The sequence below is a fragment of the Nicotiana tomentosiformis genome, chromosome 4, assembly GCF_000390325.3.
Source record: "Nicotiana tomentosiformis chromosome 4, ASM39032v3, whole genome shotgun sequence".
Classification (NCBI taxonomy): Eukaryota; Viridiplantae; Streptophyta; class Magnoliopsida; order Solanales; family Solanaceae; genus Nicotiana; species Nicotiana tomentosiformis.
In genome coordinates, this window is record NC_090815.1 from 106,948,807 (window position 1) to 106,963,116 (window position 14,310).

General features: G+C 39.0%; 1 protein-coding gene and 1 long non-coding RNA gene across 2 annotated transcripts; one reads left to right on the forward strand and one right to left on the reverse strand.

Moving 5' to 3' along the window:
• Window positions 1-905: 905 nt before the first annotated feature.
• LOC138910298 (uncharacterized) lies at window positions 906-2,423 on the forward strand. Its single transcript, XM_070201527.1, has 3 exons — window positions 906-989; window positions 1,077-1,142; window positions 1,887-2,423. The coding sequence occupies exons 1-3, from the start codon at window positions 906-908 to the stop codon at window positions 2,421-2,423; spliced, it is 687 nt and encodes a 228-aa protein (XP_070057628.1).
• Window positions 2,424-6,248: 3,825 nt separating this feature from the next.
• Window positions 6,249-8,796, reverse strand: LOC117279204 (uncharacterized). The gene is made up of 2 exons (XR_004509619.2): window positions 8,482-8,796; window positions 6,249-6,643 (listed from the first exon to the last, which is right to left on the reverse strand). It is a non-coding gene; the product is annotated as an uncharacterized lncRNA (long non-coding RNA).
• Window positions 8,797-14,310: the final 5,514 nt, after the last annotated feature.

The following is a 14,310-nucleotide window of genomic DNA, read 5'->3' on the forward strand; positions in this document are numbered from 1 at the left end:
AAAATTGATTTTTTTTTAAAAACACAAAAAATATTTTTTTGGATTTTGATTTATTGGCCACACCTAAAGCACACTACGTTATTCAAAGTTGTTTAATTATTTGCTAAGTTTGGGATTATTGCGAGGCTCAAAGGTTACGGGGTAGAATTACGAAAAAGGTAAGATTGATTATTAAAGATTACTAGAGGTATCAATTATGCCGGGTATAGGTCTGATAATGTGACAAGAAAATAAATCCTACTTATTCATTCTACTTTATCTATACTTAAGAAAATTAATGGAATAAAGTGAAAGCCTACTAAACTCCAACGTGATCTCTACCAAATCAAACAATAGCTCATTTGACTTTTCCAATTCATGATTAATACTCACACTTAACATAAAGCCATAAGAACCCCACTTAACAAGAATAACTATTAAACAAGATATGCACTTAGTGTAAGATTGATTCAAAACACAGTAGCATTTGTCGTTGATGAAGCAGAGAGCAATAAACCACTCAGACTTTCACATTGATTCAACAGTTAAACACACCACATAATCACACCGATAATCCAAAACATGAAATTTTAATGGAAATATTGATAAGAACATGGAAACGGACCTTGAACATGCAACGGTTTTCAAATATATTGATACGAAAAAATCTCCTACTCGTACATAATCTTGTTCAAAGTAAAGAGATCCAGAAACAAAAATGAGACCTTCGTCGTCAACTCGTAACTAACCGTACGCCGGAACCTCGAACCAAGACCTCGTCGGGGAATTTTCCCGGACTGTTTTCACTCAGATTTTAGCGGCCAAGAGTGGCTTTTTCCTACTGGTTTTGTGATGTTTGCGAGCTAGTTTTTGGAGGGAGAATCAATGTATTTTTGCGGTAGTTTTGAAGCTGAAAATTGGCGTTAATGGATGTAGGTTTTGCAGCTGTTTTGCTACATTTTTGGGCAGCTTTTGCTATAATTTCGGGCTGCTTTTTGCTGGAATTCAGGGTGAGATTCGTTGCTATTTTTTGCTATGTTTTGGGGGTAGTTTCAGTTGATTTTTATAGCTAAAAGGGTACTGGATTTTGAGGGTAGTTTAAGGCTGATTTAGAGGTAGGTGTTAATGGAGATTTTGTGCGTTTTGTGCTGGGGAAGAAGGAGGTAATCCCCTCTTCTTTTCTTTTTTTTTGTGTGTACATATAATAAGAAAAGATGAGAGGAGGAGTGTTGAAAATGAACCATGGGGCAAGGAATAGTGACACGTGAATAGTGTAGTAGGTGAGTGATGGGACAAGGGAATAGTAAAAAGGGAGTGAGATGTAACATGTGAATAGTGTAGTAGGTGGGTGATGGGACAAAGAAATAGTGTAGGGAAGGTAGGAAGTAATTTTATTAGATTTGGTCCGTGATTCAAATAAATTCTTCCGCCCTCTATGTAATAGACTTTGTTAAAAATATTACATATTCTCTAATAAAGCCTACTAATAAAAATAGTATAAAAGTTAAAATATCAAAATTAAATTTAAAACTATTTAAATACTAAAAAAAGTGATAAAATTTTTAAATATAGTCAAAAATTAGGTGCTCAGTGAATTCTCGTTTCCAGCTCTTCCTTCTCTTCGTCTTCGACTCTTTCGTACCTTTTGATCCAACTGATAATTGATTGAATTCATCAAATTGCATGGTATCAGAGTAGATAATCGATTGAATCTAGGGTTCTTCACTGTGATTTTGTTGAAGAACGAGAGATTCATCGAACCTCTGTTTTGTTTTTGCTCAAAACCCTAATTTTCTCCAATGGCGGTTGATGAAGTCACTGATCAAAGCTCGATTGTGATTGATCACAATCATCCTCTCTATTTGCATCCATCCGACACACCTGGAGCATTGTCATTGGGTTTCTAGTTGATTGGAATGGAAAATTACACATTGTGGAGTCAAGCTATGGAGGTTTCGCTATTGACTCGCAATAAATTGGGATTTATTGATGGAGCTAATACACGCGACACCTATAGAGATAAGTATGCTAACATATGGGACCGTTGTAATGCTATACTAAAATCCTGTATTATGCATAATGTAAGTCGCGATCTGTTAAGCGGTGTTCTGTTTCGCTCAAATGCATGTGCAATCTGGGCTGACCTGCGTGAGCGCTTTGACAAGGTGAATGCTTCACGCATGTATTATCTTCACACAGAGATTTTTACATTGACTCAAGGAACGTCTATTGTGTCTGTGTATTACTCTAAACTGAAGGACCTTTGGGATGAATACGATTCAATAATGCCACCCCCAACTTGCTGTGATAAGTCTAAAAAAAATTTTGATCATCAACAATATCAGCGATTGTCGCAATTTCTAATGGGACTTAATGATAATTACAGTCAAGCACGCAGTCAAATTCTCATGAAGTCTAAAATGTCCGTTGTTAATCAAGCTTAAGCAATGATTCAACAAGATGAAAGTCAAAAAATTGTAGCTGGTAATAGTTCATATCTCTGATTCTTCAGATCCCACAACCTTGTATACATCAAAGATGGGACAAAAGATGAAGAAAAATTACAATTTGGAGTGTGATTATTGTAACATGAAAGGGCACACAAGGAATGGTTGCTACAAGTTGATGAGGTGTGAATATTGCAACATGAAAGGGAACCTAAAGGCGAATTGTTACAAGTTGAATGGCTACCCTATGGATTTTAAGTCAAAGAGGAAAGTAAACATGACTAGTAGTCTTTCAAGCCATAATGCTCATATTTCATCCGATGGAATGTCATTTAAACCACAAAATTATGGTCAACAAGGCCTTGGACAAGGACAACAACAGTTAGGGCAACAACAATATGCCCTTGCACCTGTGTTTACACCTGAGCAGTATCACCAGATCCTTACTATGCTAAACAAAACACGTCTCAGAAGCTCCTGCTAGTGCACATATAGCAGGTAATGTTTCATATGTTCAGCAGTCTAATGAAAAATGGATTGTAGATACTGGGGCCACTAATCACATGGTTGGTAACCAAAATACTTTGCATGATACAGTGACAACAGGAAATGCAAGCAGTGTACAGCTTCCAACAGGTGATTCAGCTAAGGTATCTCATGTTGGAAGTTGTCAACTGAATGGAGGAGAAACTATTACAGGTGTTTTATGTGTGCCAGCATTCAAGTTTAACCTATTGTCTGTGTCTCAACTGACAAAGGCTCTTAAGTGTTGTGCTGCCTTTTATCCTGAATTCTGTATTTTACAGGATCTCTTTACTGGGAAGGTGAAGGAGATTGATAAGAAGGAAGAGGGACTTTATGTGCTTCATACACATGGAAGACTAAAGGATCCAGTTAAGTCATTCACAGTAGTACGAGATGAAACTGAGTTGTGGCATAGGAGGTTGGGGCATGTTCCAATCTCAATCATTACGAAGTTGCCTAGTTTCAATTGTAGTAATAGTACTGGAATAAGCCATTGTGATATTTGTCCATTGACAAGGCAAGCTAGAATTCCATTTCCTATAAGTACTAGTAGAGCAGCAGACTGTTTTGATTTGTTGCATATGGATGTACGGGGGCCTTACAAAGTCTTAACTCATAATGGGAAGAGATTTTTTCTCACAATTGTAGATGATTGTTCTACATGGACTGGAGTTTTTCTATTGCATCTTAAATCTGATGTAATTACAGTACTCAAACACTTCATTATTATGGTAAGAACACAATTTGGCAAGATGATAAAATGCTTCAGGTCTGATAATGGCACGGAATTTTTTAATCAGAATTGCAATGAACTATTTTCAGCACATGGAATTATGCATCAAAGTTCTTGTCCATACACCCCACAACAGAATGGGATGGTGGAAAGAAGGCACAGGCATATCTTGGAGACAGCAAGGGCCATAAGGTTTCAGGGTCACTTGCCTATTCATTTCTGGGGGGAATGTGTGGATGCAGCAGTATACATCATCAACAGGATACCCTTCATTGTTCTAAACAACAAATCACCATTTGAAGTGTTGTTTGGCAGACAAGCTTCTATATCTCACATGAGAGTTCTAGGATGTTTATGTTTTGCCACTAATCTAGTGAGGGGAGATAAATTTGGTCCTCGAGCAATAAGATCAGTATTTCTGGGACATGCTCCTACACAAAAAGGATACAAGTTATACAACATTGAGCAAAGGTCCATCTTTGTGAGCAGGGATGTAGTTTTCCATGAAGATGTATATCCCTTTCAACAGTAAAGAGCATTCCCTCAGACAACTTCTATAACCAACACCGATTGCATGTTGTCACTTGTTAGTAGTAGAGGTGATAGTTCTCTTGAGACCGATCATGTTATTACAGGAGACAGTACACCTATACATGAGATGCATGACACATCATCTGATCCTACATTTTCTATTCCCAGCAGTGTAGATGAGGCTTCCCTTCCTGCTTCAGAGATACAGACACCAGTTATTGACAACCATGCTTTGGTACAAAATGAGGCACCTTTTGCTTGTGATTTGAGGAAGTCTGGCAGGACCATCAGACCTCCCATTTGGCTTAAGGATTACATTAGACCTCAAAGAGGGTCCGGTTCAACACATCATTGCTTATACCCAATCCGTGATGTCACGCATTATGGTGGTCTCTCAGCCAAATATCAAGCTTATGTTACCAAGGTTTCTTCAGAAACTGAACCTACATCCTATTATGAAGCAGCTAAGGATGGGTTGAGGCCATGAAGGCAGAGATTCAAGCTTTAGAAGACAATCACACTGGGAAGTTGTGACATTACCTCATGGAAAGAAGGCAATTGGTTGTAAATGGGTCTATAAGATCAAGTATACAGCTTCTGGAGATATAAAAAGATTCAAGGCTCAATTGGTGGCTAAAGGATATAGCCATAAGGAAGCCTTGGATTCTCACGAAACATTTTCACCTGTAGTGAAAATGGTCACAGTTAGGTCTGTGATTGCTATTGCAACTGCAAAAGGTTGGGTCTTGCACCAAATGGACGTGTACAATGCTTTCCTGCAAGGTGATTTGGAAGAAGAAGTATATATGCATCTGCCTCAGGGATTCTCACATTCAGCAGGTAAAGCACAAGTTTGTCGACTGCACAAGTCCCTTTATGGGCTTAAACAGGCCTCGCATCAATGGAACATCAAGTTAACCACAGCTCTTCTTCAGTCAGGTTTCAAACAAAGTCACCTTGATTATTCTTTGTTCACCAAACATCTTAATAGGAGAATAGTCATCATTCTAGTATACGTGGATGACTTACTCATTAATGGAGATGATGTTGCACTTATATTACACACTAAAGACATACTTCATCAAAGTTTCAAAATAAAGATTTGGGGGAGCTAAAATATTTTTTGGGAATTGAGTTTGCGAGGAGTAAGGAAGGCATTCTGTTGCATCAGAGGAAATATTCCCTTGAACTTATCTCTGATGTGGTTTGGCAGGGGCAAAACCTGTAGGGGCTCCTGTTGAGGTGAAACAGAAGTTAACCACAACTTATTTTGATCATCAATTTGGTATTGACAATGATTCTTTGCTCGCATATCCTAGAGCCTACCAGAGATTGATTGGTAGGTTGCTCTGCTTGACTATTACTAGGCCGGACATCTCTTTTGCAGTGCAATGTTTGAGCCAGTTCATGCATGCTCCTAAGACCTCACACTTAGAAGCTGCATTAAGAGTGATCAGGTACTTGAAGAAGAATCCTGGTCTAGGGATCCTTATGTCATCTACATGCTCTACCAAGTAGCAAGCCTACTGTGATGCTAATTGGGCCTATTGCCCAAATACCAGGAGGTCTGTAACTGGTTATCTGGTTACACTTAGTGATTCTCTCATTTCTTGGAAATCCAAGAAGCAAAATACTATTTCTCGCAATTGAGGCTGAGTACAGGAGTTTGGCCTCAACAGTGGCAGAGATTGTGTGGTTAGTTGGTTTGTTCAGTGAATTGGGGGGGTCTCTCACTCTGCCAGTTCCACTTTATTGTGACAGTAAATCAGCTATGCAAATTACTGCTAACCTAATTTTTCACTAAAGAACTAAACATATTGATATGGATTGTCATTTCATCCGTGAGAAGGTGCAACATGGGCTAGTAGAGACTGTGTATTTGCCTTCTGTGGATCAGCCTGCTGATCTCTTGACAAAGGGATTGGGTTGTCTTCAACATGATCACTTGCTATCCAAGCTAGGCCTAAAGAACATTTTCATTAGACCTAGCTTGATGGGGGTGTTGAGGAATGTACTGATACAGGGCAAAGTAGTTAGTGGTAGTTAGTTTGTTATTTAAATCATAGTTAGCTAACTAGGGTACATAATAGTAACTATGGTTGAGTTAGAAGTCAGTTAGTATAAATAGTAGTTAATCGGTTAGTTGTGTACAATTGGATTTCATTTTTTCAATGGAACAGTGAATTCTCGTTTCCAGCTCTTCCTTCTCTTCGTCTTCGACTCTTTCGTACCTTTTGATCCAACTGATAATTGATTGAATTCATCAAATTGACATATATGTACAATTTTGGATCCAAAGTTTTTAGCGCATTTGAGAATTCTTCAATTTAATCTAATTTGGCTCCCCACAATGCCTGGACTGTGTAAAACCCCTTAAGAATCTTGTTTTCCATTGTATAAAGATATATCAAAATAATTTGGTAAACAACTGCATAGGCAAAAATGAAAATGAAAGAAAGAAAGAAAAATTCAAGCATTAGAGGAAAGAAGAGAAGTTGTATCGCATGAATAACACAAAAATCTAGTCAAAGCTAAAGGCACACATAACTTTATCAATCTGAAAGTTGCAGTAACATGAGAAGAGATACATCGACAGAAAGTAGTACTTAAAGAGTTACAGTTCACATAAACTTTATGCATACTTCTTTCTTTCACTTTACAATCTTTTGGTTTGCTCATGGAAGTAAGGCATTTCACATGTAACATCTTCCTTTGACTTTCTCAATTGTTATACTAACAATTATGGCCTAGCAAGTATGCACAACAAAAGTTGTTTGATATATCCTGTAAAGACTCCTTATCTCGTCATAGAATATTTAAAGTGCCATAAAGAAAGGACCTTAACTTCGCTATGCCAGACTAACACATTTCTTATAAAACCAAAATAGAGTATTAGCTAAACAAAATTTCTCCAACAATATGAAGCATGTAAGTGAGTATTGAAGTACAACAATAAAGACAGGGGAACTGTGGCAGATTCTCTATTTGCTTCACAATATGGAGTCAATAATCAAACCAGTCTCAAGTTCCACAACACTATAGCAAAAAGTTTAATATGATTTAAACACCGAAATAACTTTTAAAGCTTACCATTCAAATCTTTTGATAACCTGAAAAATTCACTATTTTTCAGCTTGACATCTCAGCCCGCCTCTCTACCACTTCCACTTGAATGTATACTATCGTTAAATTTGGATCTCAAACCCAAAGCCTTCTACCCGATTTATACATCAGGGGAGTGTATTACTTGAATAATGATAGAGTGTTTGCCTTTTTTATCCAACTCTTTTAATTCGTAGTTAATTGGGACAAAAATAATTATTTTCTCCCGAGATACATTTGTGCATATCTACTGCGACGTTACAAAATTCTATTAACAATTCAATGTTCCTCAATCGTTTAAGGTCTACACAGCAAATCCATAGTATCCTTGTTTCCGGATACACATGTTGTAAGTATTGCAAGTAGTTTACAATTTTACAAAATTAATATCTGTAAGTTGGTATAAATCCAAAAAACAATATGGTATATTTATTTCTCTTGTTAACACAAATAAAGTTAGGTAAATAGTAGACATATTCTAATGGAAATGCAAATGGCAACAAACGGCATATATGTAAAACATATGATACAACTAATAAGAAGTTAACAATGTAGCATTTGAGTTGTTGAATGATAGATCAGAATGTTGGGGAGAATATGTTGAAAAGAATATAAATAAAACATAGTTAGTGGTTTCACTCATATGATCAAACACCTTGAATTTGCACAGTGCGGTAGTACTAAAAGTCATTTATATGAACCTGATGTTGTACAAAGGTACGTAAGCCAGAATACATAAAAAGCGTATATAGAGGAAACAACTAATTTCATGGAGAAATCTTACTACATATCAATGTGCACTAATAAACTTATAGCTATAACTACCAAAAGTAATCTCTAATACCAGGCGCTTTGAAGATTATCTTGCAGAGGTTTTAATTTCAGCTTCTCATATTTCTGTAAGAAATTATATTTAAGAAGAAAGAAAAACAAAAATCTAAGAGAAGGCGAGCAAATGAGAAAAAGTTTAAGAAAATCAGTGGCTTTGGCATATTATCAAACACTCTCTGTGCATAAGTGTGCAAATCTGATACAATTAACGCCATGAGTGTGAAAATCAAGCGAAAATTCCAACAGAACAGAGGAAGTATCAGATACCCATTAAAATCTCATTAACAATAACAAGGTGCATTTAAATAGAAATAAGACCATAGAAAAACTTACCAGTAAAGACAAGCATGCAATATATATCTTGTTTAGCTATACTTGTTCCATTCTACACAAGATCTTTGCATCTTGTTTCTCTCTTTATCTCGCAACCGAGGATAGAGAAAGGGGAGGAGAGAGAATTATTAACCTTGATTAAAGGTTTAAGTTAACTAAGCAAGTCTTATCCCTTAAATTAATAAGAAGACACGTGTAAGATATTCAAGCCCAACTTTGGGAAAATGGAGAGATTGCAACTGGAGAGGAGGAAGAATAACAAGAGCAGAAGAAAAGGAAAAAGAAGAAGAAATAAAGAATATTTTATGCAAGCCCATGTTGAAAGATGCTAAGGGATGATACTTATTCTAGAAGAATCTAGCAATTCTTTCAACGCCCTTGAATTAACCTAGCTCTATTTATTTCCTCATTACTATTTGTACTCTTTTATTTAATGTGTGGGAATCGGCTTGCATGTAACTTGACTTTTTCCTCATATATATTTACATAAATTAACTCTAATTCTTACATAAATTCTTAAATATGTCAAGGTGTATATCATCAACTCTAATTATAACTTTGGTCTAAAGTGAAAAACGAAAATAATTACACCTATTTCATTTGCCCAGATTCTCTTCGCTTGAGCCAAGGAAGGTGAAAGATTTGATTCATTTTACATTTACTTTTTTCTAAATTTCTATGGCTAAAGTATAGTATTTACTATTTACAAACCAAATGCTACGATTGGAAAAATGGATAGTCATCGGAAATAAAACATTACCAAATTTCAACATTGTTCGATAAAGTCTAGAAGGATAATAAATTTTTAATAGCTTGATAGCATTTTTGTTATTAAACATTAGTTATCACTTAGAGGTCATTTTGTAGAGTGCATCAGATAAAATAATGCATGCATTAGCTTTGTGTATTAGTAAAATCTTGTTTGGTACACCTTTTCAACTTATGTATAACTAATACAAGCATTAGTTATACACCATATTTGATATTATCATATGTATAGCTAATGCATAGTAAACCATGGCATTAGCAATGCCAAGGCTATTAATGCATGTATTAGCATGGTTAAAAGCAGAATTATCCTTAAAGTCCCTTAAAGCTAAATAATATGGAGCACATTTTTGTAAACAAATAATTTTCTTAAAAATTATGCAATGAATTTTAATCTTTAATACACCACACCAAATAATGGATAAGAACTATGCTTGCATTACTAACTCATGCATTATTAATCCCTGCATACACCTTATTCAGCATTATTCTTATACACCCTACGAAACGACCCATTAATGATTGCGGTTGCATTTAAAATCATACATAAATATTAAGTGCAACACTTTCACTAGTATTTTTTTTCACATAAAGGCGGTGTTCGGTTTATTTTGCAGGCATCTTAAAATTTTAACTAAAGACATGCAATTTCTCATTGGTTTATAAGCATTAAATAAATCAGTCCACAATCAATTTTACTAGATATGCACTTCATTATTGCTAGCGATATTTTCTAGTGGCTATACCTAAATCAAACATTGCCGATTAAGTTAATTTTTTTTTATGAAAATTATGCTCAAAGTCGAATCTACTATCTAATTTTTTAAATATTTTTGTAATGAAACTTTACTTAACTGGCAAAATATGATTTTTCGTAACCCATAGGTATCATGATCCGATAATTTTTTTTGAAATGAGACTAATGCCTAACAAATTCTCACATTTTGGATATCCTTGCACTAATTATTGGCATGTGTTTACTCTTAAAAACAGATAACAATTGAATTTATATGTGGTTTTAAGGATATGTGGATTAATTCAATAGAAGTGTTCAATGACGTTAGATTAAGCAAATAAAAGACGTAATAACTTGTCGAACCAACGATAAGAGTGATCCCGAGCTCGGTTAATGGCTTAACGAGGAACCTACCTTCGGCTCCGAGCTTGCACTTATGAAGAACTTATGAACAAAAATAAGAACTTTGAATAACTTTTAAAAACAGAGAAAATAACAGTAAATTGCCTTGGTATGCCTATCACAATGTGTTTAATGAATAATAAGCTTCCCCTTTATATAATGGAGAATTTTTACCCTAAGTACAATCCTAAGAAAGGTAAAAATCTTTTGTTTCGCTAATTACTAATTTTTTGCCGATACGGGTCGAGATACACGCCGTGATATCCGGTTGGGCACAGATATCACGGCCCTTTGTTAGTCGTGTGCGGTTGTTTGGTAATGCTCTCCGAAGTTTTGGGGCTAGAACCGGACCCGGAGGACGTGGTCTTGATACCCCCGAGGGCAGGTGTTTTGCTCGAGCCCCGAAACGAGGGGCTCCTCGCTCTGACTCCGATTCCTTACAGTCACGTCCCTGCTCCGTTTGCCTCACCGAAAAACCGGGGTGCTCGGTAGGCTCGGTTTTACCCGTATACAGATAGTCCCCTCGTTTCTTAGAGAGTAGGCTTGCCGAAACGATGGGAAACGATAGATGACTCTGGTTCCTTCCTTCGTACGTTACGACGAGGGAGCCAAAACGTCCCATCGGTCGCGTCGTTCTGATTTTAGACACGTGTCGCTCATCGGCTGGTTGCCCCGAATGCGAAGCGTCGGCCGTTTCCCTATAAAAGCTTCCTCCCTTTGTTCTTTTTCTACTTTTCGACTAAATTATTACCTTCGAGCTTTCTAGCCATCATCAAACCTTCTTCAAACCTTCATATTTTCATCCTTGTTCTTCAATCTTCATAGTTATTTCTAGATTTTTACCCAGATTTTCTTTAAATCTTCTTACTCTGTTCTTCATCTTCAAAACTCGTTTTTCCAAAACTCTGCATTCTTTCTTCAAATTTTCAAACCCTCCCCAGATGACAATGGCCAAAACATCGAAATCGCTCCTCAACAAGTTGCCTCTTTATCTTCTCAACCGATCGCTGGTATTGAAGCGGTTGCCCCTAAAGTAGTCGCCCTCGAAACGGCTTCCCCCGATGTGGTTGCTAAAGAACCGGCCCCCAAGCCTCCCTTGAAAGCGCTCATTCCCGGGGGCTGCTTAATTGCAGACGACTTTAAAGTCGAGAAGCCCTCACATAAACAGGACCGAGGCGAAGGAGTCTCGAGGTACATATGCTCCGTGACTGAAGATGTTCTTCCCATAGTTCGAAAGGACTGCAATTGGGAGGGAAATGACGCAGTAGTCCCCGGGCCCGCGGACGCCGTTACTACCCATGTGGAGGGGTACTTAAGTGTTTATACTTACCCCTTCACGTTGGGCCCAGTGGACCCGGTTGTTCTGACTTTTGCAAGAGGTACGAGGTATGCCTCGACAAATCCATCCATCGCTATGGAGGATCGTGATCTTCCTCCGCTACTTTGTGAACAAGACAGAGTCTCGTCGGTTCACGATCGACCACTTACTTCAGTTATACAGTCCCTGAATGTTTTGAGGGGGATTGATCAAGCTTACTCGCCAGGCCAGCAAGGTCCCATTTGCGAGTATCGATTAAGACCAAAATCGGGGCTGGCAGGGATGCTTCATTCAAGTGAAAACCGAGCATTTGATCCTCCCTGAATACATGCCATTCCCGGAGAAGTGGAATGCATCTCGTAAGTGCAATCTCTCTTTAAACGTCAAAATTCTTTTTCTTCAATTTCTTTTCTCTTATTCATGTTTGTGGTTGTGCAGCTGTCGCCCGGGTTCCAAATGCGGCTCACCGGCTAATGGAGTGGATCGAGGGAATGTACTCAGATGTCGTACTTCGAGCGCACATGGCGCGGACTCTCTAAGGGCCGATGAGAGGCCCGTTCTCATGGTAAGGCCTATTTCTAAATAGCCAATACCACATTTCTATCTTTTATTATACTAAGTCATCTTCCCTTTTGTTATTGCAGGTTTGCCTAAGACCACCGAACTTAGTCCTTCGGAAGGGAACGAGGATGTTCCCTTGTCCGTTGATCCCTCAGTTGATCCATCCATTGTTGCCACCGAGAAAAAGAAGAAAAGGAAAAGGAAACCATCGGGCTCCTCAGACTCCGAGGTGAAGAAACCAAAGAAAAGGGTGCTCCGCAAGCCCAGGAGGGGCTCCAGTTCCCGGGTGCCGGATTTCGACACTATTCTCTGGATTAGGGATGAGCCGGAGGATGAAACTATTTTTGTTACCCATGGGACGACTTATCCCGGGGAATCAGAGGCATCCAGGGGGGGGATCGTGAGATCGACCCCGCTCCAACTAAAACGACTGATGTGGATACCCGGGGTGAAACTCCCCAAGATATCAGCTGCTCCAAAGGAAGTGCCCGGTATAATTGAGATCTCGGGGATTCCCTCCTACACTGAGTCCATGCTCGAGGAGGCCCAAGCAAGAAAGGAGAAGTCTAATAATGAGGTCCATGGTGTGGACGATCCCCTCCACTCTTTTTTTTATGGTGTGGACTCGTCTACTTTAGAAGACTTCTCTGGGCTGGGCGACCTGGAAGTCCAAAGAAGGACACATCCTCGGAAGCTGGTGGGCCGAGCTCTAGCCTGAAATTGATCAACCAGTTCCCTAATCCGAGTGTGGACCCCGGTCGCAAGAGATCGATTATACTGTCCGTCCTGGTAGATGCCCGGGTTTTGTCTGCTCCTATGGGGTAGCTAGCTACCTCCGATAAATAGTGACCGAGGAGGACCAGATAAAAATGAATGAGGTGAACGTGCCATGCCTTTTCAATGAGGCGCAGCTGGCTCTGAACCGGGTAAGGCGTCATTACTTTCCATCAATTTATTGTTATCTGTGTTTGATGTTTCTCACATTTTTTGCCTTTTTGTAGGCCTCGGTACTTCATCACGAGAGTTTCCTTCAGTACCGAGTTGATGTCAATCAGCTTGAGCTCGAGATCAAGGAGCTTGCCCGAAAAAGGGACATGAATAAGCTTCTCAGCAAGCAGCAAGAGCGAGTCTCTAAGAACCTCCATGCCGAGCTGGATGCAGCTCAGAAAAGAGCATTGGCCTTAAGGAAAGAGCACGCCGACTTAATGGAAAAGGTAAAGGTTTTTGAAGTTAGAAACGAGGGTCCGATTGTAGTGACTAACAACAATACCTCGCAAGTCCCGCAGAAGATCAACCAGATCGACCAACTCCAAAAAGAGATGAACGAGATCCAAGTAATGGTCGACGGGTGGAAAAGCAAGATGGACATGCTGGCCTCGGAGAAGGAGACCACCCAGGCCAAGCTGTCTTCGGTGGAAGTTTGGCTTCGGGTGGCGAATGAGAAGGCTGATACACGGGCTCAGTAAAATGAGGATGCCCTTGGTAAGGATCTTGAAATAACGAGGTCTAGGTTAGAGATAACCTCGGCCGATGTTGACGAGATGGTGGCCCAATACAAGGCCGATGTCGAAGCAGTCGAGGCCCGATTGAAGACCACTACTGAGTACGTGAGGTAGCTATCTCGAAGGGAGACCCTTAAAGAAATCCATGCCCAAGGTTTCGATCTATCTGCCGAGATCAAGGAGGCAAAAAGACTTGAGGTTGAGCTGAAGAGGCTAGCTGAACCCCAAGGTGAAGAGGGCTCCAAAGAATCCGAAGGCCCCGATGATTCTGGTGACGAGTCAGGCTCCGGCGAAGATCAGGCATAATTGCCTTAGAAATTTTTTCAGCTTTTGCACATATTTTTTGTTGAGGACGTTTTTGTTGGGCCTTTATAAAGATATTTCAGATTATATGCCGATACACAAGCTCAGCAACTGGGCTCGGACATCGGTGAATGAGATGCCCTTGGTAAGGAGCTTGAAATAACGAGGTCCAGGTTAGAGATAACCTCGGATGATGTTGATGAGATGGTAGCCTAATATAAGGCCAATGTCGAAGCAGC

Excerpts from the sequence above, each read along its gene's own strand:
- LOC138910298 (XM_070201527.1), top strand. The coding sequence starts at position 906 with ATGGATGTAGGTTTTGCAGCTGTTTTGCTACATTTTTGGGCAGCTTTT. Across the intron at positions 990-1,076 it reads GCTTTTTGCTGGAATTCAGG|TTTAAGGCTGATTTAGAGGT; the intron begins GTGAGATTCGTT and ends TTTTGAGGGTAG. Across the intron at positions 1,143-1,886 it reads TTGTGCTGGGGAAGAAGGAG|TTGATTGGAATGGAAAATTA; the intron begins GTAATCCCCTCT and ends TTGGGTTTCTAG.